Source organism: Lynx canadensis, chromosome B1 (assembly GCF_007474595.2).
Source record: "Lynx canadensis isolate LIC74 chromosome B1, mLynCan4.pri.v2, whole genome shotgun sequence".
Lineage (NCBI taxonomy): Eukaryota > Metazoa > Chordata > Mammalia > Carnivora > Felidae > Lynx > Lynx canadensis.
In genome coordinates, this window is record NC_044306.2 from 14,350,843 (window position 1) to 14,378,395 (window position 27,553).

Sequence of the window (27,553 nt, forward strand, 5' to 3'; positions counted from 1 at the left end):
GAGCTGCCAGCACACAGCCCAACGCGGGGCTCGAACTCACGGACCGTGAGATCGTGACCTGAGCCGAAGTCGGACGCTCAACTGACTGAGCCACCCAGGTGCCCCTAGAAATCTAACACCCAGTACAGTGACTCAGTCAACAGTACTGCATTACATACTTCAACTGCTAAGAGACTAGGTCTTACTGGTTCTCACTACAAAAAAGAAACAATCATTGTATGGCATGATGGAGGTGTTAGCAAACACTAGGGGGGTAATCATATTCCAGTATATAAATATCAAATCAACACTTTATTTTTTAAAAAAATTTTAATGTTTATTTCTTTTTGAGAGCAAAAGAGAGAGAGTGTGCACAAGCAGGGGAGGTGCAGAGGTGGGGGAGCGGGGGAGACACAGAATCTGAAAGCAGATTCCAGGCTCTGAGCTGTCAGCATCCCACGTGGCGCTCGGACCCACGAACCGTGAGATCATGACCTGAGCCGAAGTCCGACGCTCAACCGACTGAGCCACCCAGGCGCCCCTCAAGTCAACACTTTAAAACCTACGCACTATGTCAATGATATCTCAGTAAAAAAATTTTAAGGCTCTAGTAATCTTTTAAAAAGAAAAAAAAAAGTAGAGTACGCACCAGAGAGCAAAGTAAAGAAGCTGTTCGGGAAGCTGCCTTGGCCCGTTGGCCTAAGGAAGAGGGGCGGGAGTCCGTGGGGCCAGATGCGGACACAGGTTCTCACACCAAGTGCTCACTTTGCAGCCCTCGGCCCATTGTCTACGTGGAGATGCCTGACAGGTCTTTCCTACGAAAACCCTGTCACTCAGCATTTCTTTCAATACTCAATAAAATGACTGAATATGGAAAAGGGGAACATTGTGTAAGGGTTAAGTGTAGGAAGATGGAGGAAGAAATTTGAAACTGATCGTCAGTCGCTCCAGGAGGACGTCCTCCTTCTGCGTGAAGAATCACAAGGTGGGGGTCAAATTGGAGTATTTTTTGTTTTTAAGGACTGACTCAACACAGTAGTAAGTCGAATTCCTGCCATACAGCCTGGTGTGTTAGGGTGACTCCCAGGGACAGCTCAGGTACCAAAACAAACGGGTTCTGCAGCTTACATTAAAAAAAAAATAGGAGGTTTGAAGAAAATGCATGATTCTGCTCTAAATTAGAAGAGAACTAAAATGTTAAAGCAAAAATCCACATGCTGCCAATAAAATCTGTAGAATTCGGTCCTTGCGGTCTCTCAAAGTGAACTCTGGAGGGCTCTGTGAGATGGCTTGGGGTCAGGGATAAAGCGTCCTTGACGCTCTCTGGCTGGCTGACTTTTAGAATTCACCCCCTCTGACTTCCCGCCATCTTTGGTCCCATCTAACGACTGTTCTGGTTAAATCCAAGATCGTTTGATGTGATTCTACTGAAACCCTCACAAATGTTTGAGGCAAGTGGCAATTTAGAATTTAGAAAAGGAGTTTTCAGTTGTTTCAGAAATAGAACACACGGTACCTTTTATACCTCGACCAAGTACATAAACACACTGGTTCTAACAAACAAGCTGAAAATGTTTCACAGAATGGCATCTACTCTAGAATTTATATTGTATTCGGATCTTTTTTTATTCTACTCTGTTCACTTTTTAAAAATGCTGCTAAAAGCCCACTAAATTGAATTTATATCTGCTAACAGGTTATGCACCAGTATGAACAACACAGGTTTAGGAAATGCATTTTTCTCTATTTTAGTTAGAGTGGAATGATAGAGAGCTAAGATTATAAACTAAAAAAAGCTAAAAAGCACCTGATGTTGACATTCAGGGACATCTGATTTAAAGAACAGAGGGGACAAGGATATTTATTTAAAAAAACAGTGGGGCACCTGGGTGGCTCAGTCAGTTGAGTGTCTGACTTCGGCTCGGGTCACGAACTCCGCAGTTGGAGAGTTCGAGCCCCACATTGGGCTCGCTGCTGTCAGTGCAAAGCCCGCTTCAGATCCTCTGCGCCCCTCTCTCTGCTCCTCTCTCTCTCTTAAAAATAAATAAACGTTAAAAAAATTTAAAAAAAAAACAACGATCCAGTAGCTATCACTTACTTCCTGCTCTGTACCCATTGTACCATCAGGCTCTTGGCGAACACTTTCTCTCATTTTCCCAAAACCTGGTAATTCAAGGTACTATTATTTTTGTCCAGGGAAGAGCCCGGGTCTCCTTATCGCTGAAGTAGAGGCCGGGAGATGTCATTTCCTTACATTCACACACATGGTGCGGAAGGCTGATTCCGGGACAGGTGCTCTTGTCACAGCCTCTGACTGACCCCGGATCCTCCCTGGTGCCTTTCAGTCGGGGTGCACCCGAAGATACCGATACTGGCCAGGGCCAAGTAAGAGTACAGGCCGCTATCCGTGCACATGGATCGTCGTGCACACAGACAGGTGTGGAAGTGGGAACGATTTCTCGAAGTGGAATTTCTGGGCCAAAGGCTTTCGTGATTGTGACAGATGTTGCTGGATTGTCTTTCATGAAGGTTGTGTTGATTTACTCAGAAAGCTTTGGAAGAGAGAACCTGTCTCTCACACCTTTGAAAATGGCGTTACCAGACTTTTCAGTCTTTGCCAACCTCATAGAAGAAAAAGAGAATCTCACTGAAGTTTTGGTATCTCTTGTTCTAAGAGTTCACATCATTTCCCCAGTTGTTGATATTTCCTTTCCTCAAACTGTCACTTTCTGGGGCACCTGGGTGGCTCAGTCCGTTGAGCATCTGACTTTGGTTCAGATCATGACTTCATGGTTCATGAGTTCAAGCCCCACATAGGGCTCACTGTTGTTTCAGCACAGAGCTCGATTTCAGATCCACTGTCTCTGCCCCTCTCCCATTTGCACTTTCTCTCTCTCTCTCAAAAATGAAAATAAACATTAAAAAACCTGTCACAGGGGCGCCTGGGTTGAGCGTCTGACTTCGGCTCAGGTCAGGATCTCCCAGTTTGTGAGTTCGAGCCCTGCGTTGGGCTCTCTGCTGACAGCTCGGAACCTGGAGCCTGTTTCGGATTCTGTGTCTCCCTCTCTCTCTGCCCTCGCCCACTTGTACTCTAAAAAAAAAAAAACAAAAAACAAAAAACAACAACAACAACAAAAACCTGTCACATTCTTTGCTTCTTTTTCTATTATGTTTCTTCTTGATAACTTCTAAGAACTTTAGATACATATATGCATATTGAAAGCAATTTTTCTTTCAAAAATAAATGTTTCTTTCAAAAGAAAGATAAAGTCAGTTATCTTCCTTATGGGAATTTTTCTATGTAGAATGTTTTCACTTTTATTTAGCATTTTCTTATGGCTTTAGATTTTTGTGTCTTATTTACAAAAGGCCATCTCATCCTGAAATGACGCATTTAAGAATCTTCAACATGTTCTTTTTTCTTGATGTATCTACAAGTTACTAAGATGTGAAATGTGAGATGGAAATGCTTTTCCCAGGGCATCTGGGTGGCTCAATCGGTTGGGTGTCCAACTTTGGCTCAGGTCATGATCTCACAGCTCATGAGTTCGAGCCTCACATCGGGCTTTGTGCTGACAGCTCAGAGCCTAGAGCCTGCTTCAGATTCTGTGTCTCCCTCTCTCTCTGTCTCTCCTCCGCTTGTGCTCTATCAAAAATAAATAAACATTAAAAAAATTTTTTTTAAATGCTTTTCCCATGGGGTGCCTGGGTGGCTCAGTCAGTTAAGTGTCCGACTTCAGCTCAGGTCATGATCTCACGGTTTGTGGGTTCGAGCCTCCCATCGGGCTGTGTGCCAACAGCTCAGAGACTGGAGCCTGCTTCAGATTCTGTGTCTCCCTCTCTCTCTGCCTCTCCCCTGCTCATGCTCTGTCTCTCTCTCTCTTTCAAAAATAAATACACATGTAAAAAAAGAAGAAGAAATGCTTTTCCCTTTCTTCCCCGTAGGTGGCTGTCTAGTTGTCCTAATGCCATCTATTGGAGAAATTATATTTTCTACAGACCTATCATACATTCAGTTCTTCTATGTGTGTAGGTCTATTTCTGGAGTCTGCTTCATGTCACTGACAGGAGCAGATGCCGCCTCCTTACTGATTTATTTCCTGTTGCTTGAAAGATGCTTAACTGGTAGAACTAATCTCACTTTATTACCCTTCTTTTTCAACGTATCTTCTGGCCGTTCTTGTACGCTTGGTTTTCCGTAAGGACCTCAAAATAAGTTTGTTTCTTTCTTTAAAAAAGTCCAGTTGCAATAGCACTGAGATCACCTGAAATTTATAGAATAATTTTAAAAGAATTAATATCTCCATCAATTTTATTGATTGATGGGTTGATTGCAATTGCTCAGCTCAGAAACTTAGAGGGGTCATTTTTGATGCACGTCTGTCTCTCCCACAGCCTTCATCCCATCCAACAGCAAATCTTGGCAGTGGTTCCTTCAATAATATATCCAGGAACTGACCACTGCTCACACACTTCCTGCCAGTTCATGCTGTCACCATTTTCCACCCACGCTTCTGCCATAGTTTCCGAACCGGTCTCCCTGCCTTCCTTCCATCTCTTTTCAACCCAGAAGCCAGAACGAACCGTTCAAACCTAAGTCAGATTGCCCCACTCCTCTGTTCAAAACTCTCTGTGCAGCGGTGGAATACTACTTACCCACAAAAAAGGAAATCCTGTCATTTGTGACAACATGGATTGAGCCGGACGGAGGACGTTCCATGAAGTGGGAGAAGTCAGACAGAGAAAAGCAAGGAGTGTGTGATCTCACTTGGAGGTGGAACCTAAAAGAGTCGACCTCACAGAAACAGAAAGTAGACTAGTGGTTACAGGGGTGGGGGTGGGGATGTGGGGGTGCTGGTCAGAGGGTACAAACTTCCAGCTAGAAGATGAGCAGGTTCCGGGGACCTGATGTCCAGCATGGTGACTATGGTTAACAATACCGTATTAAATACTTGAAAGTTCCTGAGAGCGTAGATCCTGAATGTTCTCACCCCACACACAAAGATAATTATGTGTGTTGGTGGGGGTGTTGACTGGTCATACTGTGGTTATCATTTTGCACCAGGTTAAGTGTATTAAATCATCATGTTGTACACTTAAAACTTCCGCAATGTTACAGGTCAATTATATCTCAATAAAGCTGGGGGGGGGGGGAAGACCCTTCTGGAAGCTTTTTGCCTCGCTCAAAGCAAAAAACAAACAAAAAACCAAAAACAAAACCAGACTTGGAGCACAGATCTGCAGGTGAATGAGTTCACCACATGATTATTTGAGGGAAAGAGTCCCAGGCACAGCCAAGAGCTGGAGCAAAGGCCCTAAGGCAGGAACGTGGTGGAGAGTCTTGGAGCTGAGGTTACAACAGCAGCAGACCACAGACCAGGATCTTGTGGGCCAGTTTATGTCGCAAAGTATTGAAAGCAGTTACTTACGTGGGGTGGGAACTGGGGTTGCGGGGGTGCGGCAGGGAAAGTTGACTTTTACGTTAAACGCCGTGTGGAACAATTTGACTTCTCAAAATATACGTGTGACATTGATAAAAATAAAAAAAAATTAATAAAGGATTTTAAAACACTGACATACAACAGAAAAATATAGAAACGAAGGGAAAATCGTAACAGATGGCATTTGCCAGCACGTGGTGGGAGTTGAGCTTTTCTGTTAGCAGATGGATGGACATTCTTGTAGCCAAACTCCACAATTTCTCAGTCATCAAGACTTTAAATAACACCCATCGATTTAAATTTTTATCTTTGAGCAGCCCCTGCAAGGTAAGGAATATTTAGTTAGTGTATTCAGCACTTAGCAAGTGACATGTCAAACCGACAAATTCTCTAGATTTTGTGATCTTCAGAGATACAGAAACAAAGGAGAGAAAGGTTTCAACCGTTTTTAATTTCTTTCACTTTCGTGTTAAAAAACTCATATTCTTGGGTAGAGTTTGAAACAGGTATGATTTCTTAAAAATGTTTTTAACGTTTATTTTTGAGAGACAGAGGCAGAGTGTGAGTGGGGGAGGGGCAGAGAGAGAGAGAGAGAAAGACACAGAATCGGAAACAGGCTCCAGGCTCTGAGCCGTCAGCCCAGAGCCCGACGTGGGGCTCGAACTCCCGGACCGCGAGATCGTGACCTGAGCCGAAGTCAGACACTTAACTGACTGAGCCACCCAGGGGTCCCAAAAATCCCAGGTATGATTTTTAAGGCTACAAAACAGATGGTGAAAAGAACGTAGGAGCTGATAAAGTGACACCTGAGGGACTGACATTTCCCAGGGTCCGGGGTCCAAACTTAGTGTGTTCCTTCACAAACAAGGTGGGTAGTAAGTGACTCAGGACACCCATTGCCCTGTGGAAAAGCCCGGAGTCCCACCTCACACCCCGGGCAGGAGACATGCAGTGCGGGAGCTCACGGGAGTGCGTGGTCAGACTTTTCCTGCAATTGCACACGTTAAATCTCCTCACCTTTCTGTACTCCAAAAACTGTCATCATATGAGAATTTTCAAGGTTAATTTCTAGCCACTTAATAAGAAAAAAAAATGTTTTCATTTGTGTTTTTTTCCTTGTGAAGTTTCCGTTATATATACATATATGTATTTTTTAATTAAAATATTTTTAATGTTTTATTTATTTTTGAGAGAGAGAGAGCAAGCGAGCACACAAGTCGGGGAGGGACCAAGACAGAGAGGCAGAATCTGAAGCAGGTTCTAGATCATGGCACGGGGCTTGAACCCACGAACTGTGGGATCATGACCTGAGCTGAAGTTAGACGCTTAACTGACTGAGCCACCCAGGTGCCCCTATATGTATATATTTTAAACTTTACTTATTTATTTTGAGAGACAGGGAGGGAGTGGGGGAGGGGCAGAGAGAGAATCCCAGGCAGGCTCTGTGCTGTCAGAACAGAGCCGGACGCGGGACTTGAACTCACCAACTGTGACTTCATGACCTGAGCGGAAACCAAGAGTCAGATGCTTAACTGACTGAGTCCCCCAGGCACCCCAGAAGTTTCTTTTTATAAATTGCATTCTCCTTAATTAGCAAAAGGACAAAACTAGATACAGAGATTGCTTGTTGCTTAAAATACCAAGAATAGTGTCCCAACAGGCCAAATCTTTGTGGAAGCCACAGAAAATGATAGCTCCAGAAGGCCGCAGAGAGGTACACAAGGTTACTTAGAACTTCTCAAGTGCCAGCAGCAACAACAGGGGAAAATGGGCGCTGGGGGTGGTGGGGAGGGGGATGTTTCCTGTCTGTGTTATCACCACCATCAGCCTATTACAACAATTTATTTTATTTTAAAAATTTTTTTAAATGTTTATTTATTTTTGAGACAGAAAGAGAGAGATGGGGCGCCTGGGTGGCTCAGTCGGTTAAGTATCCGACTTCGGCTCAGGTCAAGATCTCATGGTCCGTGAGTTTGAGCCCCACGTCGGGCTCTGTGCTGACAGCTCGGAGCCTGGAGCCTGCTTCGGATTCTGTGTCTCCCTCTCTCTCTGCCCCTCCCCTACTCACGCTCTGTCTCTGTCTCTCAAAAAATGACTAAACGTTAAAACAAAAAAATTTTAAAAAAGAAAAAAAAAAAAAAGAAAGAAAGAGAGAGAGAGAGAGAGGCAGAGAGAGAGGGAGACAGAGAATCCCAAGCAGGCTCTGCACTGTCAGCACGGAACCGGATGTGGGGCTCGAACTCACAAACCATGAGATCATGACCTGAGCCAAAACTAAGAGTTGGCCACTCAACCGGCTGAGCCACCCAGGCGCCCCTACAACAATTTGTTTTAGAGACTAGATTTAGATGGGAAACCCAGGAAGAAAATGATTATTCCTCTAGAAATGGTGGGAAACTTAGAACTAATTTCCTTATGTTTGGTTCTTATCAGTGAGAAATGAAAGCTGTTATTTACCCCCGATTCAGGCACTCGCTCCTACAGGTGCTCTTCAGCTCCTCATGCAAGTTCTTCAGCTCAAAAGTTGTCATGTCACCATTGCACTGAGCCAGCTTCGCGGACAGTGTGAAATCACTAGGTGGTACATCTGGAAATAACGCTACATTGCGTGTCAGCTAGACTCGAGTTTAAAAAACAAGTATTGAAAAGTTTTCAACAAGATTTCTGAATGAGAAGGAAAGAAAGAAAGAAAGAAAGAGAAAGAAAGAGAAAGAAAGAAAAGAAAGAAAGAGAAAGAAAGAAAAAGAAAGAAAGAAAGAAAGAAAGAAAGAAAGAAAGAAAGAAAGAAAGAAAGAAAGAAAGAAAGAAAGATGGAAGCATTAAGCCTATAAAAGACCGGGCCCTAGAACTCCCGACAGGGCAGCTCCTGGAATGGTCTCAGGGCTGGAGGGACTGGTGTGCACCATAGTAAATGTATTTTTGAATCTGAAACTGATTTTAGGTTTTTAAAAAATTTGCTGACATTATAGGCAAGTCCTGCATACTTCTCCCCCAGGTTGCCGTATGGTTAGCATCTTACTTTATCACCTGCTTACTTAATTATAAATCTTCATATAAAATCTGTCCCATATTTTGTATGCGCTGATCAGTGACTTTCGTACTTTTTTTTTGCCATGACTCACTTTAAGAAATACATTTTACCTGGTACTCACACATATATACCCCAAACCCAAACAACTGTCACACGCACTCAAATATCCTTGTGTGTGTGTGTGTATACATATACGTATACACACACACACACACACACACACACACACACACACACACACTGGTATTTTCTGTTGCATTCTCTTCTCTTCTATTCCATTAGGAAAATGGCGGGTAAAGACCCTCAATCAGTTTCTTCAGTAAATGGATTGCAAACTGCAGTTTGAAAAAACACCTTAGGTCACAAAATTCCTTACTATTTTGTCACCTAATTGGAAACACTGAAATTTAGAGTTATGGATTACCAAGTAATCCCTACCAGATAATGCCTCTTTTCTGTTTTTACTCTGTGGAATATCTGATGACAAAACAAATCTGTTTTTACACAGCTTGATTTTTAAATTTATTATTATTGTTGTTGTTGTTGTTGTTAATTTTTAAGCAGGCTTCGTGCCCAGCCCAGAGCTTAATGTGGGGCTCGAACTCATGACCCCAAGCTCAAGACCTGAGTGGACATCAAGAGTCAGATGCTTAACCGACTGAGCCACCCAGGCGCCCCTAAATTTATTATTTTTAAAGCTATCGCTAATAGCCCTCTGGATACCCACTGACCAATTCCTTGTCATAAGGACAAGGTCTTCTGAAACAAGATCCAGGGAGGCACATGCGCGGTGTCAAGCTTCTGGAAAGCTCAAATCACCCAGCTAACCTAACTCTAGCAGGGGAGGGGCTGTGAAGAAATGATGTGGAGACAGATTCTAATGTTACGATCAAAACGAGACAAAACCCAACAATGCAACCGAGTACCACTTTTCATTCCAAAGGATATTTATACTTCACATTTGCCGAAGCGCACTTTGCAAGCAGTACTAGTCTTCATCTGTAACTTTAATTGTTTTCACTTTTCGAGAAGCTCTATTTGGCTCTTTTTCAAATCTGTTTGACGAGCCTTAATAGTTTCTCAATCCTGATTTAATTCCTCTTAACATGTAAGAGTCTCTGTCTGATCAATACATCCTCGAAGTCCTCATTCCCTCAAATTCCCTGCTCTCACAACATCCTGTTTCCGGGTACTGTGGCTTTTGACTATGCCTGTACATTTCAAGCGCTCTAGGTGTGCAGCTTCTTTAGAGGTCTCTGGACGGTGGGTTCTTTCAGGGCCGATCTGTGGTCATTTCTACCAGTTGCCCAGAGGCTCTACTCCATTGGTAACACTTTTTCCTTTTATTTCTAATGTTTATTTATTTTTGAAAGAGAGAGAGAGAGAGAGAGAGCGGGGGAGGGGCAGAGAGACAGGGAAACACAGAATCCGAAGCAGGCCCCAGGCTCCCAGCTGTCAGCACAGAGCCCGACGCGGGGCTTGAACCCACAAACCCCAAGATCATGACCTGAACCGAAGTCGGACGCCTAACCAACTGAGGCACCCAGGCACTACTAATTCTGCTTTAAGATTTTATTTTTTTAAGCAATCGCTTCACCCAACATGGGGCTCAAACTCACAACCTCGAGATCAAGAGTCACATGGTCTACTGACTAAGCCAGCTACGCACCCCAGTTGGTACCACTTTAAAATCCTGGGTTGAGGGATTTTTTTTTAGATTGCTCATACGGGGAAGAAGTTGGGCTGAAATCCAGGTGTGAGGTGACGTGTAAGTCATTAGGAGGGTACATGTTTACATTTCACCCTTCCACCTAGAAAGAACCAAATTTCAAGACAGGAACTTTCCCTCAGGGTCCCCACCTCAGGCATGCTGTGCATATGTGCGTGTGCGTGTGACCCTTTTTACCCTGAGTTGACCCCAGACTTCATGTGTCTTCTGGGCCCCCCGACTCTGTAAAAACCAAAGCTGTTCTTAACCTCAAGCTTCCAATCTTCATTTATTGGACTCTGGGTACTCCCTACCTTCTTGTCAGCTCATTACAAAATGTCTTCTTAACCCAGCATTTTAAACAGTATCTGCTAGGAGGGCACATCTTACACCCTAAGTCTGTGCAAATCTGTAAAATCAACAATTCTCTCGCAATTGATTTGAAATAAAACACATAGAAAAATGAGCGTGTAGTTCAGGTTTTATTGCTTATCAATTATGTCATTCCATACAGTTTCAGGTGAACAGACTTTGAGAAAATATACTGGGGTGTCAAACAGATGATGGCAATACAGATGAGAAAGTTCAAGTGTTTCACAGAAGGTAGTTAGAGGCACCACTGCCACCATCACCCCCCAAATTTGTACAGTTCATATAAAAAGAGTAAAAATAGTTCATTGGCATTTAACTAGCATTATTCTTTGTCATCTAGGAGCCACAATGTGAGCCTGAACGATGTCACGGTCTTCAGAGCAAAACACAGTTCGTCCCACTGGCGGATATAGCTGTTTCAGTTTTCTTTAAAAAGAAGCCAACAAATCAACACAACCAAAACCACGCACGCAAGCCCCCCCAAAAGATGGCATGTTCCAGTGGTCTTGCCAGTGGTCTCGAATTTTACTGTTTCCATTACATAACTTCAAGATATGAAATGTGATTCAGCTTTTGAAAATCAGATTACACTCCTTCACCATGATTGCACAGTATTTACTTTGTAATTCAAACGATTGAACAGAGCCTAATATTAACCCGGGGAAAGCCGGGGATACAACTCAAACTGCTCTTATGCTGAAGACACATCTTTAAAAGTTAATTATTCGTTAAAAACTCAGACCCAAGCTGCACGGGTATAACTTGAGGAACCGACAGTCTACCGTTCCAGACAATACAGCAGCAGTTCTTAGGGTTTTAAAGCCGGGGAGCAAATGCAGTCACTGGAAATCACACACACGCGCACACACACGCACGCACACACGCACACACGCACACACACATACACATCAGTAACTTCCTGCTTACGCTATACTAATAGTTTCCCTATTCGGGGTTTTGAAAACAATCAAGCATGAACTATGATACAGCATTTGAAAGACTTCTATGTCTCTTATGATAAAGATGCTCAGGCCGAGAATTCCATGTAGATACTTGAAGGGAAACAAGACTTGAAATGTGGTTTTAAGACCACTTCGAAGACCTCAGTTACCAGACAACTAGAAACACACAGTCGCAGATAAATAGGAATTTATTAAAACCATGGTCTCCGACAATACAAAAATTAACTAGTAAGGCATTTTTACTTCCGTCCTGGCATATGCAGCAAAGAGAGACGTTTCAAATGGGAACCAGCACTTCTAGTCAAATGCTTTCGAGTGTATTTGGCAGATTTATTTTTATATTCTCCTATTCCACACACCACTGAGAACTCTCACGGTCAAACATCAGGACCCAAACCGAGAGAAAAGCGTAAAACAGATGCTCATTTACTAAAAGGAAGCAGTGCACCCTTGAGAAATAAGAAGAAACTACCAAGAATATTATGTGTAACGTTCAAATGCTAGTATTTCGATTTCCCTGAAGCCATTTGTGCTTCAGTAACTAAGAGAAAGAAGAGATAAAGACACCGGTAAGACGAGAAGTCTACTGGTAAGGACCATATGCTGCAGAAACACCGTGGACTCGGCATTCTGCCCCACTGGGCTGAGAGTTTCCAAGGGGCTGCCGCCTCCTCTAAAAAACATCATAGCCACTAGAATAAGATCATATAAATTCACCTTGATTACTTATTTCCCATTTTGTCCATTTGCGAAGCTCAACCATCTTTATAAGGTATACGAAACGGTAACATTTCACCTTTTATTAAGGCAAGTTTGTGAAAATAATTTCATACAACCAGATCTCTTCACGAACTTTCAGGTTAAAACATTTCTTCACGTAAGAAACATACAAAAAAAAAAAAAATTCTGTTTTTATAAAAAGCCACTTCAATACCAGAAAAGAGTAACGAAGGATTTTGAACCCGAACCCGGTTTACTTTTTAAAGGACGCGCTTTCTTTGTCTCCAATTCCAAGCACTATTCATCATCTTTAGAGCCAGTTTTGCTTAACTATAAAAAAAGATAAAGGACATAGTCAACAAGGTGAAGCTATCATGTTATCTGATAGTTCATTACTTCCACTCAACATCAGAAATAAATATTTATAGTTGATAGAACAACACGCAGCAAGATTCACGTAACTGACACCATCTACAGCTTTCACCATATTTAACTAGTTTTCATCTTAAGGCTCAGCTACTTTAAACAGGATTCATTAAAAATATAACCTCAATAGATCAAGGGCGGGGGGGAGGGGGAATCCCTCAAAGTTTTCCAAGAAATAAATTGGAACCAAAACAGGTGCCATTTATAAAATGAATGATATTCTATTTTTGTTTTCTATCACAAATAATAAACTTAAAAAATTTTTAAAACTGTGGCAAAAAAAAAAAACCCACATAAATTAAGTACAGTTTTAAAAAAGTGATACAAATCTTAAATTGCAAGTCTTTTCTGTAACAATCCAAGGAAGTTAGCAAGCCGGGAGGTGTGGGGGGAGGGGAGATGTCCCCAAAGACTGACACACACACAACTCTGACCAGAATAAAGACCGAGCCACCAAGAAATCCCCACTGAACTCAAAGCCCGAGGACCCCAGGGAATGTGAGAGGCTGTAAAAGGCAGAAACTGCTAAGAGTAGCAGTCCTCAAACATTCTGGCCCCAGCTCCTCTTTCCACTTTGAGGATCTTAAAAAGCTTGGTTTTAATGTAGGTTATACCTACTTCATTTGAAATTAAAACTGATAAATTTAATTCATATAAAAAATAACAATCAACACATTGCATGATAACTGAATAACATTTCTTAAACGAAAAACTGCATTTTCTAAAAAAACTAATAAAACTTAATGTGAAGAATAGTGTTGTATTACATTTTTGTAAACTTCTTTATCATTGAGTTCAACAGAAGACAGCTGGGTTTTTGCAAATCTGCTTCTACTGTATGGCAGGTATCATGGAAAACGGCTAACAAGAACACAGTACAAGTATTAAGGACAAACTGACTTCGTGTAAAAATGCACACACACACACTTAGATTCTACACCTACTCACTACCTTAGAAAATTCTGGAAAACACAAGACTCTAAAATCGCACATTCTATTAGTGCTCTAACAGAAGAGTATTAGTGATGGCACCATCACACTCCCCGCAGCCTCCGGTAAACACCACCGTCCACTTGTGAGAGAATGCGGAAAAAGGACGAACAACACTTTAATGTTATGATATAAACAGACCCCCAGAGAGCCTCTATGACCTCCAGGGGTCCAAAGACCACACTGAGAAACAACTATTCTCCAACACTTGGGCTAATGGCTTCTGAGTCCAAACCATGCCTCGGTGGGAACCTCCCTCTTAAGATGACTGGATTATTTAAATCTTCATTTCTTTTATGTTTCTTGAAATTCTAATTTATATTGATGAGGACTCTCTGAAAAACAAACAAAAAACGAAATTTCCGGAGCTAGGGAAGGAGGGGTACTATCCCCCCCCTGGGACAATTTTGGATTAATCGGACAATTTTGTCTTCCCAGTTTCCAGGGAGATCTGCTGCCTGAAAAGAGGCACTTCTGTTCTGAGTTAGGAGACAGCTCGTTCTCAGGCATGAAGCATTCTGCAGAGGGAAACGACCGAGCTGGTGAGGTACCTACAAGCACACCTGGGACAACACGCAGTACCCAGCAGGCATCGGTGGAGGGGCCTGGGCAAGTGAGAGGATGCTGGAGAAGCTGCTCCCATACAGGTGTCTTGTGTACGGTCAGTCTCTTGCCCCGGAAGGGGACACGACATACCGCTTCTTTATTACAATGGCAGCTCATGGTTCCCTACTCCCAGGGACTATTTTTGTACTAGGTTCTAGAAGCACAAAGCTTCTTTTCAACAGTTTCTATAGAAAAGGTATCCCACGGCCCAGAGGACTGACTTTCACATAAACTTTAAGAATATACTGCTTATACATTACGTGTATTTGTAGGTGGTCACTAAAATCCTAACCTTTAACCACTCTTGAATCATATCAATTACTTCTCACAGCAGCAGTGGCACTAATTGTCATGCGAAACTCATTTCCCGAAGTCCTACAGAGAGAATTAACTTACTGTGCTAAGTATCACTTTATTTGAAACTACGAATAACTCAAGAAAAACAATGGAGAGAAGGTGGCAAAAAACTTCAAGGTGAAAAGTGAATGATTTTAAACAAGAAAAACAGAAAATTCTTGTTGACAATGATGGGAAACCCCATCTAGGGTTTGCTCTAAACAAACAAACAAGCAAACAAACAATCAAACAACAACAGACAAACCCTCCAAAACCCAAAAAACTCATTTCTATTAAGAAATCAAAGCATTCCTCTCTAGGACTTGTTTCTTCAGCTTCCATACACGCTCCTGCTAGTTCAGAGTCACAGTGAGGCACATTCATTATTCAGAGGTAGTTACGTAAAGTCATACTTTAGCGTACTCATAACTGAGTTCTTCACATTTTCCGTTATTTAAAAAAAGAAAATCTAAAACTGAAGGTGTAGGAAAGAAAAGAATGCGAAGGATATTTCAAAAATACTTACATGCTGAAGTAAAAAAGGAAACAGCCATCCCAGTAAAATTCAAAGGTGGAGGGGGGAAAGAATGGAAGATATGAGTTTCATTATTTGACGGCATAATCGTAACAACTGTCTGAAGCTTAGATTATATGCGTTATGTACCTTCACCACGTCAACCCAGTTCCATCCTCGGGGAAGCTGTCCTTTGTGATCTAGAAGAGAAAATAGGGACTTTACTTCCAAGACCAAGCAGTAATTTTTAAATTAATTACCATTTGAATAAATCAGCTTTTGCATACTATCCCATGCAACAAATTGAAATTTAAATCACATATTATGAAGTGAGAAAGCTAGTGTATCATCACTGGGAATTGGAAGCACGGCTCTGCCAGGGATACTGGCAAAGTAATTCGATGTACTCCCTTTTCACATTTACCCCATTTCATTCAAGACAAAACCTGATACTAAGGGGGAAAAAATATGGAGGTGAGTTGGAAAAGCCAGAAAGAGGAGCTAATCAATTTATTAGTTTCATGCACTTGTACAATTTTATTTGCTTTCTATAAGGTCACTGCTTATTTAAAGTAAGGAGTTGTGTTACTTTGCTGCTTCGGGTGTGTTTCACACTAGGGAGCTAGGCTCAAGACAAGAGACCTTGTAAACAAACGTCCAGCCCCAAGACTAAGAGGAGGCCCGGGCAACTTCTTTATTAACTTTTGTGGTCTGAGAAAATATGACTTATTTCGTCTAACGTTGTTTAATCTGACAGGCCTTTAATCTATTGGGAGCACTTGAAAACAAGCTCAAACTTTATGTATGAATTTATAATTTACAAAGTGATTTCGTTCTGGTGACAGAATATTTAAACCTGAAGAATCGTTTAATAAATACAATATAGAAGTGTTTTAATTTAACATGGCTTGATTTCCTGTATGCTCGATATATCTATATACATCTCATTTTATGGAATCTTCAAAATCTGCATTCAAAACCAGTACATTAATTTTACTCAGGGAAGTAGACACTAGCCTCATGATTCTTACAGGACAGAGGCAATATTAGTGGAGCTCAATTTTAGATGCTAATACTTCTTTCCTCCTTCATGTCACTAAGAATCTTATCCCACTGTTTACTGGTTATACGGGGCATGGGGGCAGGGCACCAATGTGGGTAACTAAAACTTACCCGTAGCGCCATGACTGTCCTATTCAAGTTTTATTTAGAATCCAGGTCCCAAACTCCTATACCATAACTATAGAAAGATACTCCCTTTTAGGTGGACGTCACCAAAAAGATGGAGATAGGGAACTATTAATGAAAGGGAATGATCATAGGTCATTATGTATGAAAACAACAGGTGATGAACCAACAGAAATGCTACAGCTTAAAAAAGAGATTAACTAAAATTCTAGAGAACAGATTACAACAGCTAACAATCCACTGCTTCAGTTGTTCATGCTTTAATTCTGCTCTGACATTAGGTATAATGGATTCCCTGATTTTTTATTTCACAAACCATTCCAACTTCAAAAATGTCTCTTGAGGGCCAGCACAGGGTTGTGATCTTTTCATTCTGTCACGCAGGATGTTAAACAGAGCATCAACAACCAAAAAACTGCCATCACTTTGTAAAAGAAAGGGCATTATTTTAAACTTCCTCACCAAAGTACAAGGGTCAGTTCCTCTCAATGAAGGGCGACTTGTAACCTTATATCAATAACACACACACACACACACACACACGCACGTACAGACATATGTACACATGGACATACTTGTATATATGTATTCAAATGGTTATATGCATCCACGGTAATGTCCTCATTGTTCTTGACCAGAAAAAAGTTTACGGACTGATACCAATTTGCAAACTTTCAGGTTAAATAAAGAGATCAAACATTATTGATGGTATGAGCTAGAATTTAGAACTCTCTTCTAAAGGTGCATACAAAATGACTCTGCTTTAGTAGACACAGGAATTCTGTTCTTAAATCTTACTGTAGCTGTAAAAAATGAATTGAGTACAGACAAAAGCATTAAACCATTTATTTGTGCAAAGACTGAATGGTATACCAAACTTCATTTCAAACGAAAGCTAGAGTTCAAAATAATTTGAGTAATACACGTGTCTCCCATAGAGATAAGCAAATAGGAAAATCCCAACATGTGGAGAAGGGTACGAGTTGGACCCACTTTGCTATGCTATTCTGCTGTTTCTCAGTCTCAAGACTCATTTGTGGTTATTTTGCCGCTCAGTTACCTTCTCCTCACGTGGTGATGTCTGGTGGTGAATTAGTGGTAAATATTTTCAATATATATCCGTGACCCAAGACAGTGTCTGATCCAAATGTTCCAAGAATGAAGAGACGAGACCTTCTCTTCTAAACCTAAATATACTGATTAAACACTCATATCATATTAAAAAGCAACCTATTTATCTGTGTTATTAAAAAAACAAAAACAAACACAAACCTGTTTTATCTGCCAGCTTACGTTTCTGAGCTTTTGAAAGTTGTTCTTTTTTGTCTTTTTTCTTACTTGATGGGGCTGTATTAGGAGTTTCAACGGAGATGATACTGCTTATGGGTATCTAGAAAAAAAAATAATTCCTATACCAATGCCTTAAAACTTATTGAATTACACTAAATATGGACACATCCACAAGTGAGTTGACAATTTTTAGATTTATGAAGTAAAAGAACCCTGTATTATAATATTCATTTATTAGGGCAGGTGTCATTAGCACATTGATGTCACTCTTCCAAAAGTTCACATAGAAGGGCTTACATAATATTAGCTCAATTATTATAACCAGGTCCCTGAGAAAGAAGATCTGACACCAGTATCACATTGAAGCTCTAAGGTACTAAGGTAACTTCACAATTCAATTGATTTGCTTTATTTGGAAATTTAAATAGGTCTTTAGGAAAATTGCATGCGCCTACCTAGAAAATCCTGATTCTCTGAAGAAATGAAGAAAAAGATTTCAATTTGGATTCATGCAGTCAGAGTGTGATCCACACAATTTAAAATGCTTCCTAGTTGCCAAGCATTGCTGTAAATGATGTACGTACAGTACCCATCTGATCCTTACTGCAATCTTACGAGGTAGATGCCGTTATAATCCCCACTTTTACAAATGAATAAATCGAGCCTAGTGAGGTTAACACATCTGCCTCCTTCCTCCCACCGAGAGAAGTCACATCACATAGCAAGCGGTGCAGGGAGGGTTTTCCAGGCCACGTGGTCTGACCCGCAGGCCATGAGATTTGCTGCCCTGCCCGATGGCCTCTCTAGCTGCCCTCCGTGTTCTTCCGTGTTCTGTTAGGAATGTGGAAGCCAGGATTGCTCAAGTAGAAGACACGCAGCCTTTGCTGTCAAACAGCTTACAGTTTGGTTCACCAAACTCGACGGACCCCGACCGCTGAAATTCTTTAAGCACATGACTTGGTGCAAAGGGGTCTAATATGTAGATGCCTAAGATCATGAAAGATGATTATTTCCTAAAATACTCTTAATGAAGTCTCTTTAAGCTTGCACCAACTTCAAAGTGAACTGTGGCAAGACTATCTACAACTAAATTTGCCTCGTGAAGAAAGTAATTTCACATGTATCTTAGTGCTACATAAGAATCCTCTACAAGCTTTATGAAAACATTAAATAAATTAAAAAAAATACATGGTTCGACAATGTCTCTCTCTTTTTTTTTTATAACATTCCTTTTTTTTTTTTTTTAAAGTTTATTTAGTTTTGCGAGAGACAGAGCAAGAGAGAGAGAATGCAGGAGGGGCAGAGGGAGAAGGAGACATAATCTCAAGCAGACTCTACACTCTCAGGGCAGAGACTGATGTGGGGCTCGAACTCACAAACCGCAAGACCATGACCTGCGCCAAAGTCAAGAGTCAGACGCTTAACCGACTGAGCCACCCGGGTGCCCCAACAGTATCTGTTTGGGCAGGCACATGAGGTATTCTAGTCTTATATGTAGGGTAAGATCTAGGGGATACAATTTCATTTTTGAAGTTAAATAAATACCAAGAAATCTAAAATTCATTATTCTTATTTAACTCAGGTGTAACTCATTTTATTTCATTTTAAATCTAACACAAAATCGGGGCGCCTGGGTAGCTCAGTCGGTTAAGCGGCTGACTTTGGCACCGGTCATGATCTCGCCGTTTGTGAGTTCGAGTCCCGCGTCGGGCCCCGTGCCGATAGCTCAGAGCCTGGAGCCTGCTTTGGGTTCTGTGTCTCCCTCTCTCTCTCTGCCCCTCCCCAGCTCGCACTGTGTCTCTGTCTCAAAAATAGATAAAACGTTAAAAAAAAATCTAACACAAAATTTCCTTCCAATTAAAAAAAACAGTAACCAGTAAAGAGTAACTAGTAGCAGAGTGAAACCAAAACAACAACAACAAAACCTGACTCAAACTAATCACAAGCTCACCGTAGAATTAATGGGGTGGTGATTCTCCATGAACTGCTCTTTATTGTCCTTGGCATATTCAAACAATGTGTAGGTCATGGCGGTCCCGAGATGAATTTCCACTGCTTCCTGTAACTTGGCTAATATGCTCTGCTTTACAGCTGATGATCTACAACGCACAAGAAATACATTGCTGAGAAAAAAGTAAGGGGGAGTGTTACAAAAAAACAATGAGAACAAAACACTACTCACATGGTGTTGTTAAAAAAAGCGTTCATAGATATAATTGGAGGTGTTTGGGGATATGTTTCTGTCCAGGAAATCTCTATTAAGAAGGCTTTGGGATCGCCATTTTCACCTATCTGAAGAAAAGGGAAATCTTAGGCTTGTAAAAAGTGATACAAAGACAGAATATTTACTATGACTTTTTAAATGATGAATTATTGCCAGTGCTCACGATCAGGTCAGAAATGTAGTATTTTGAAAAGTTCAGGAGTACGGGCTAAGACTCGGAGGAGTTGAGGGCCGTATGAATAGTCTGACTTTTGATGTTCACAGCCTGTCTCTCCAGACAGCCCTTCAGCTTTTCCCAGTACCGAGACTGTCTCACATAATTTTTGTCTCATCAAAACTTTTTGAAGGCAGACATCAACTGTGGGGGACAGGAAGGGAATGGATAAAAATAATAAACCAAGCTGAAACCCTTCATCTTTGTCTGAAGCTTTCTAATTGCCAAATCATAAGAGGCATCAAGAACAAGTGAATTGCGGGGCGCCTGGGTGGCGCAGTCGGTTAAGCGTCCGACTTCAGCCAGGTCACGATCTCACGGTCTGTGAGTTCGAGCCCCGCGTCAGGCTCTGGGCTGATGGCCCGGAGCCTGGATCCTGTTTCCGATTCTGTGTCTCCCTCTCTCTCTGCCCCTCCCCCGTTCATGCTCTGTCTCTCTCTGTTCCAAAAATAAATAAAAACGTTGAAAAAAAATTAAAAAAAAAAAAAAAGAACAAGTGAATTGCTACACATTAGCCCAATTCCAAGAGACCAGAAAATGAAATGTAAAATTTAGAGAAAAAAGGCAAAGAGATAAGGTTTAGGAATGCCTTAGGCTGGATGAGAACTTTCAAGATCTACTTCTCTTACCAACGTTCAAATATATAATACGATGCTATGAACTAGAGTCACCATGCTGAACGTTACATTTCCCTTACTGATTTTTTTCTAACTGGAAGTCTGTAACTTTTGACCCCCTTCATCTGAATAAAGATGTCTTTTTTATTTCTTTTGCTCGCCCCTACTTTTCACTTGGAAAAATGTTAATCTCACAGAGAAACTAGAATAAGACGACGAGCACTCCTTGACATGTACCTTATTCACCAAATACCTCTGCTTCCATCCATTTCCCTTTCTTCCTTCCCACTACAGAACCAACCCCTGGCCCCAGGCGGGTGGCTTGTCTTCCTTTGTTTTTTGTTGAACTCTTTGAAAGTAAGACATGGTAAAACGTCCTGAAATATTTATTGGGTAGAGTATCCTAAAAACAAGGGCGTTTTCCTTTATAACCACACTACCATTATCACACCCAAGAAATTCAACATTGATACAGAAATATCATCTAATTCGTAATCCATCTAAAAAGTTCCCCAATCATATCTAAAGTGTCTTTAATGAACCACCTCCTCAACCCGTAAATCTGTAATCCATTAAGGATCATGGATTACATTCGGCTGCCAAATTTCAAATCCTGCTTTAATTTAGAACAGTACCCAGCCACCCTGTCTGCCTTTTAAATATCTTTCATGACAAAAATAACCGAGGGCAGTTTTCTTGTATAATGTTCCCAGATCAGGACTGATTGTTTCCTCTATTCCAAGTCCGATTAAATATTTTGGTAAGGATACTGTGCAGGTGCTGTGGTATATTCCCATAGCATCACATAAGGAGGCACATAAGATCTTCTGGAATCGTCACTGGTGATACTAAGCTTGATCACTTGGTTAAGGTGATATTCTCCAAATCTCTTCAATGTAAAGGTATCTTTTCCATTTTGTAATTAAGAAGTAATCTGTGGGGTGACACTACAAAACCATGTGAATACATTGTCTCGAAACATCTTCTCACCCAAAGGTTTTAGCATCCATTAATGATCCTTGCCTGAAACCATCATTGTGCTGGCAGCAGCAAAATGGTGATTTTTAAAAATTAATTAACTTATTTATTTGAGAAAGAAAGAGACAGAACGAGCGCACATGTGTACAAGTGGGGGAGAGGGGCAGAGGGAGAGACAGAGAGAGTCCCAAGCAGGCTACATGTTCAGCACAGAGCCCCACACACGGCTCGATCCCACGACCCTGGGATCATGACTTGAGCTGAAATCAAGAGTTGGACACTCAACCAACTAAGCCACCTAGGTGCCCCAAAATGGTGATTTTCTAATACAACTATGGAATAACTCACAAATCAGCATCTCCTTGCACAAAGCTATGCTAATTTCCACTGTAATACTTTTAGTATGTATGTTGGGGGTTTTTTAATATTTATTTTTAGACAATAGCAACAGATTAAAAAACTTTCATCCCAAATTGTTATTTGATTTACCTTTACTCTCTCTGACCACTACATTTTTATTCCCCTCATCCTCAATCACAAGACACAGCAATATAAGGTGAGGCTTAGAAATTATGTCAAACTTAGGGCTCTGTTGATATTCACCTATGTAAGTTGATTACATACTTGGTTTATGCTTGTGTTTCAAATGCAGAGATGATAAAAAAAAAGTGATGAAAATTACTTGCTTTATGCACTGAGTCCTTTTTCAAGGTGCATGTAAACAATGTGCCACATGCCTCCTGCAGCGCTAGGTACGGAAGATGCAAAGATAGAGACAAGACCACACCTGTCTTCAAGGGGGGGGCAGATGTTTAGGTAATTCACCAAACTGAATCATGATTAAACGTTTAAGGGGATGGAACAAAGTATGAAGACACAGGGGATGGCCAGTTCGGCTTTAAAGTCAACGGCTAGGAGACATGGCCCAAATACATCACAGAGGACCCCGAGATAGGGATTAAAGGAGAAGAAGGCTGGATGAGGGATGTGAGGTGAGGGGAAGAGCAAATGATGTGTCCATGGGCACGGTATTAAAAATGCAGGAGGAGCACCTGGGTGGCTCAGTCGGTTAAGCGTCTGACTTCAGCTCAGGTCACGATCTCATGGTTCATGAGTTCCAGTCCTGCGTTGGGCTGTGTGCTGACAGCTCAGAGCCTGGAGCTTGCTTCGGATTCTGTGTGTGTCTCTCTCTCTGCCCCTCCCTCGCTCGCACTCTGTTTCTCTCTCTCTTTCTCAAGAATAAATAAACATTAAAAAAAATTTTTTTTAATGCAGAGAAATGTTCCACAGGCTACTATGGCTAATGGACAGTGGTGGCTGGGAAAATCTGGAGAGGCAGTGTGGGGCAAACAGAAGGGAGTTGAGTGTCAAGCTAAGGCATTTAATCCTTATTCTATAGGCAGGAGAAACCTTTTTAAAAGAAGGGCTGGGGTAACTAATTACATGTCTCAGAGAGCTGATTAGTAGTCTGAGAAAGGGCTAGTGGGGAGGTGCTGAGGGAAGCTGAGGACAGAACCAGAAGGGAAGAACTGCTCAGCAGGCTACTAAACCAGTCTGCATAGGAACTGAGTGAGGGGTCTGACTATAACCCGGCCAGGACTGTGCCCTTGTCCTCCGACTGTCACAACAGACAAGGTTTCTAAACCTCACTTTTTATTCCCTTTAAATCCATCCTGTAGGACACACGCACGTTCTACTACATTCCGTACACTGCTCAACGAGTAGCTGCTGTTGTTAATACGGATATTTAGGAAAGGATGGGGCAATTCTCAGTCTCCCATTTGCTAAGGGGAGAGTGGCAGTTATTGGGGAAGTCTGGGCAGGCAGGAGGATTCAAATTGAAGGTCTAGGACTTAACTCCAATGTTAACCTTGGCTATTCAGTCTTTCGTCTTCCTATCCCTGGAGTGGCCTAAGAATTACTGAGCTTGAAAGGGAATCAAGAGGAGTGGAGCAGAGGGGAGAATATCTAAAGAAAGTAATTATAGATAATCTATTTCCTGTGATGTCTATAATTACGTATGTATCGTCTAATTTACTTTAGATGATGACATAAATAACTGTAAATCTTTTACAAAAAAACTTTCTCATATTACTACCACTTATAATCATCTGGATAAGTGGTTTTTATGTTATTTATTTACAAAATAAGATACTGGTACTGTTTCATGTTGAAAACAGTTATAAGCAAACTCCCTTTTAGAGAAAAATTGACATAACACATAATGTAAAAAATATTCACACATATTGATTATATGGAATTAGGAAAATATCAACTTTTCTTAACTATATCATAAGGTGGTAAAAATAATTCTAGATTTGGATTAGAGACCTGGATTTTAAATCTAGTATTTATCAGGATCAGCTTGGAAAGCTTAGGAAGCTATGACTGAGAAAAATTATCTTTAAGATTAGAAGGCAAAATTATATAATTTCCAAGGTTTCTTCCATTTCTAACATTTGATGATTCTGTCACAATAAAAACAAATTTATCTTGATTTTTAAAAGTTTCTGAATTGGGGCGCCTGGTTTGCACAGTTGGTTAAGCCTCCAACTCTAGATTTTGGCTCAGGTCATGACCTCAGATTCATGGGTTCGAGCCCCTTGTGGGGCTCTGCGCTGACAGCATGGAGCTTGCTTGGGATTCTCTCTCTCTCTCTCTCTCTCTCTCTGCCCTCTCCCACTCATTCTCTCTCTCTCTCTCTCTCTCTCAAAATAAATAAACTTGAAAAAATAAACAAAATTTAAAAATTCAGAAAAAGTTTCTGAATTGTTTTTAAAAGTTACAAATAACTGATGTCACGGTGTGAAGCTTTCATTCAAATGCTTTGGAAAACCCAAAGATGTAATAAATTTAAACCACTAAATTCAAAATACAAAATCATTAAAAAAAAACACACACAGCATTTTTAGCAAGCTTCAATCTTTTATAAAAAAAAAATTTTTTTTTTTAATGTTTATTTATTTTTGAGAGACAAAGAGACAGAGTGTGAGTAGGGGAGGGGCAGAGAGAGAGGGAGACACAGAATCCGAAACAGGCTCCGGGCTCCGAGCTGCCAGCAGAGAGCCCGAGCCCGACGCGGGGCTGGAACTCATGAACTGCAAGATCATGCATGACCTGAGCTGAAGTGGGAAGCTTAACTGACTGAGACACCCAGGTGCCCTTAGCTTCATCCTTTTCTGGAACAGTCGCAAGGGCTCCTGTCTGTGCCGCGTCTTACCCTGTACTGGAATGAAACTGGACTCAATTCCCGGAAGCTTTCGTCTCCTTCATAAATAGAACGTAATGCTTCCAGTTCCATCTGAAAAAAAATGAATCAAGTGAGTTTTGCTTAGTGGTATAAATGGATTAGTTTCCATTCAAGACCACTCCACTGTGTAAAACTTAGCTACCTTTTGCCGCCTTCCATGTTTATAACATTTGTATACAAGGTATATAGTCCATGTGCAACATAGTAACACAATATTAATACTAATAGTTACTTTAATCCTTCCCCCAGAATACCAAACTTGAAAAAACATTAATGGACAACAGAAAGAACTTAAAAAAAAAATAAGATGGTTAGAAACAGGTTGACAAGGATCTACCCAAGACGCAAAAGGGACTGCAAGAGAAAATGTCACTAATAATCCTTGCCTGGAAATATTTCTGAGAGCACTGTGGGCTGACGGATGAGGACTCCATCACACTTGTGATGACTGATGAACGCCCGAGAAGAGAAGCAAGGAAAGACATCACTTGGGTATGTATTTTACTTTTCAAAAAGATGCGTGTCATGAATTCTACAGACTAAGATAGACAAAATTTGAGAACAGATTATTAAAGAAACGGTTCTTGGGGTCCCAGGGGAATAAAGAGTAGAAGTCCCTGAGCATTGGCAAGCGGACGAACAGCAAGATAAATGGAAGCACCCTTTCCTAGAGAGGGTGACTTGGCTGGCACATCAGGGAAAGGCCCACATGAGTTTCGGCAACGCACCTCTTGCTACCTTCACAGGAAAACAAATACAGGAGTTCAAACTGGATTCAAGAGCAACTGAGATTAGATCAGAAACAACAACCTTATTCCAGATCTAGTACTCCTCTTCCTGCCCTTAATCCTTTCACATATTTTAACTAAGGAGTAGGACGGGAACAAAAATTGAAGGCAGGCTTAGCAAGTTTATGAATGACAATTTGATGGGATAGTGAATCGCGCTGGTAGCAGAAGAATTCAGAACACCCTTGCAAAACCATCTAACCACATGAAATTTATCTCAGATACCTAAACAAACGAACAGCGGATGAAAAACTAATTGCTTTGTACACGGCACTTAAAGGGTTGTAGTTGACAGGAACTACCCGTAGAAAACAGGACACAAATAAACGTAATCTGTGCACAGACACGATTCCAGGAGAGTGAAAGAACAAAAAGAATGGACATATGGAGAAAAGCTAAAAGGAACCACTGCGTATGAGAACAGGACATTGGAAAAACTGGGCAGAAAACTGTCTTCGAAGATGTGGAAGTCAGTCATGTGGAAGAAGCATGGAATTCTATTATTAAAATAGAGATCTCTGGGCTCCCCAGGAATTCCAGGTCCGTAAATTCCAGGCAAAGTACAGGCTTCCGTTTGTCTAACAACCACCCCTAAGGTTCTAAGCCTTGCTCCCTGGGCCAGACTTGGAGAAACGTTACATTTTATGCTCCATGGTTCACAGTACCAACTTGTTCATGCCTCCGCTTAGAAACTCACCAGGCAAGAACGGTTTCGAAGGGATTCACGTATCAATTAGCTTGTTGGACATAGGGGTCCTTTACAGGTAACTTCCAGTCCAGAGAGACTACCACATCTATCATGGAAAGTGCCACCTTTCAAGAAATATATTCTAAATGAAGAGTGAATTGCGTACCTGGGAGACTCGGATTCCAGTCCTGAGTCTACCCACAAGCTCACTGCGCAGCCCTGGGGCGTTCACTTTGCTCCCGCCAACTCTTTTCCATCTGTACACACGACACCGCTAGAGAAGGTTCCCCTAGAGATGACCTGTGTTACTCCCTGATCATATGATTCAACGTCAACGTGGCATTTCACGAGAGAATATCTGAGCACAAACCCTACGATTCAGGTGGCACGTGTGTGCTCAAAATAGACTTCGTTTCCACTGGACAACCACCAGATGGATAAATGATGCCACCAAACGATAAGGCCAGAAACCAGTGTCATTATCTTCCTCCACCAGAAATTTAACTAACTCAGGGAAGCCTCTCCCTACCGGCCAATAGACTTGAAAGTTTAAAAGTGATCAGATTCCAAACAATGTAACTCAGTACACAAGCGCTACAACAAGAACCTTGAGGACTGAAGGTGAGCCGAGAGCACTGGCTCGCCAACCAAGGACACTCATCCTTGTTATTAAGGAGGCGTGGGGCCACCCCCCCCCCCCCGGGCTTGCAAAACTGAGATGGGGTGGGGGGAGCGGAGGCAGAAGCTAACCCTTCCCCTTCCCGCGCGCCTGCACCCCCCCAACCCCCCCACCAGGACACCGGTCAACTTGGGGCACCCCAGCCAGGCTCTGTGCGCTGCAGAGGGGCGAAGGCACGTGCGGGGGCGCTCGTCCCGGAACCGGGTCGCAGCCGGGCCTCGCGAGGTCAGTCGCCCTCCCTCGGAGCCGAGGCACCGCGCCAGCGCGGGGGGAAAGGGGAGCCCGGCCAGGGGGACTCACCTCCTGGTCCTCGTTGGCGCTCATCGCGCCGGTCACGGGACGCCTCCCGGGAGGACGTGCGCGACGACCAGAAAGCGAGAGCAGCGGCTCCCAGCCCCGGGCGTCCTCCCGCTTCCGCGCCCTGGGCTGCGGGAGGCACGCCCCTCGCACTGCGGACGAGAGTCACGCGCGCCCCCGGCCTTCGGGCAGCGTGAAGCCGCCTGTGGGGGGGGGGGGTCTGTGGGCGGGGAGCCCGAGGCCGCCGAGGGTGGG

General features: G+C 42.0%; 1 protein-coding gene across 5 annotated transcripts; it reads right to left on the reverse strand.

Annotated features, from left to right (window-relative positions):
* Nucleotides 1–10,622: 10,622 nt before the first annotated feature.
* On the reverse strand, nucleotides 10,623–27,512 carry RWDD4 (RWD domain containing 4). 5 transcript variants are annotated; one of them, XM_030312096.1, is made up of 8 exons: nucleotides 27,302–27,499; nucleotides 24,817–24,897; nucleotides 19,746–19,855; nucleotides 19,515–19,662; nucleotides 17,546–17,663; nucleotides 15,236–15,285; nucleotides 15,098–15,100; nucleotides 10,623–12,543 (listed from the first exon to the last, which is right to left on the reverse strand). In XM_030312096.1, exons 1-8 carry the CDS (start codon nucleotides 27,323–27,325, stop codon nucleotides 12,511–12,513), a joined length of 567 nt encoding a protein of 188 aa, XP_030167956.1. In that variant the 5' UTR covers nucleotides 27,326–27,499; the 3' UTR covers nucleotides 10,623–12,510. The 5 variants fall into 5 exon arrangements, with proteins under 5 accessions (XP_030167956.1, XP_030167959.1, XP_030167957.1 ...); XM_030312099.1 differs by lacking the exon at nucleotides 27,302–27,499 and adding an exon at nucleotides 19,951–20,145 and having other exon boundaries at nucleotides 19,746–19,851; nucleotides 24,817–24,899; XM_030312097.1 differs by lacking the exon at nucleotides 27,302–27,499 and adding an exon at nucleotides 19,951–20,145 and having other exon boundaries at nucleotides 24,817–24,899.
* Between the last annotated feature and the right edge of the window lie 41 nt (nucleotides 27,513–27,553).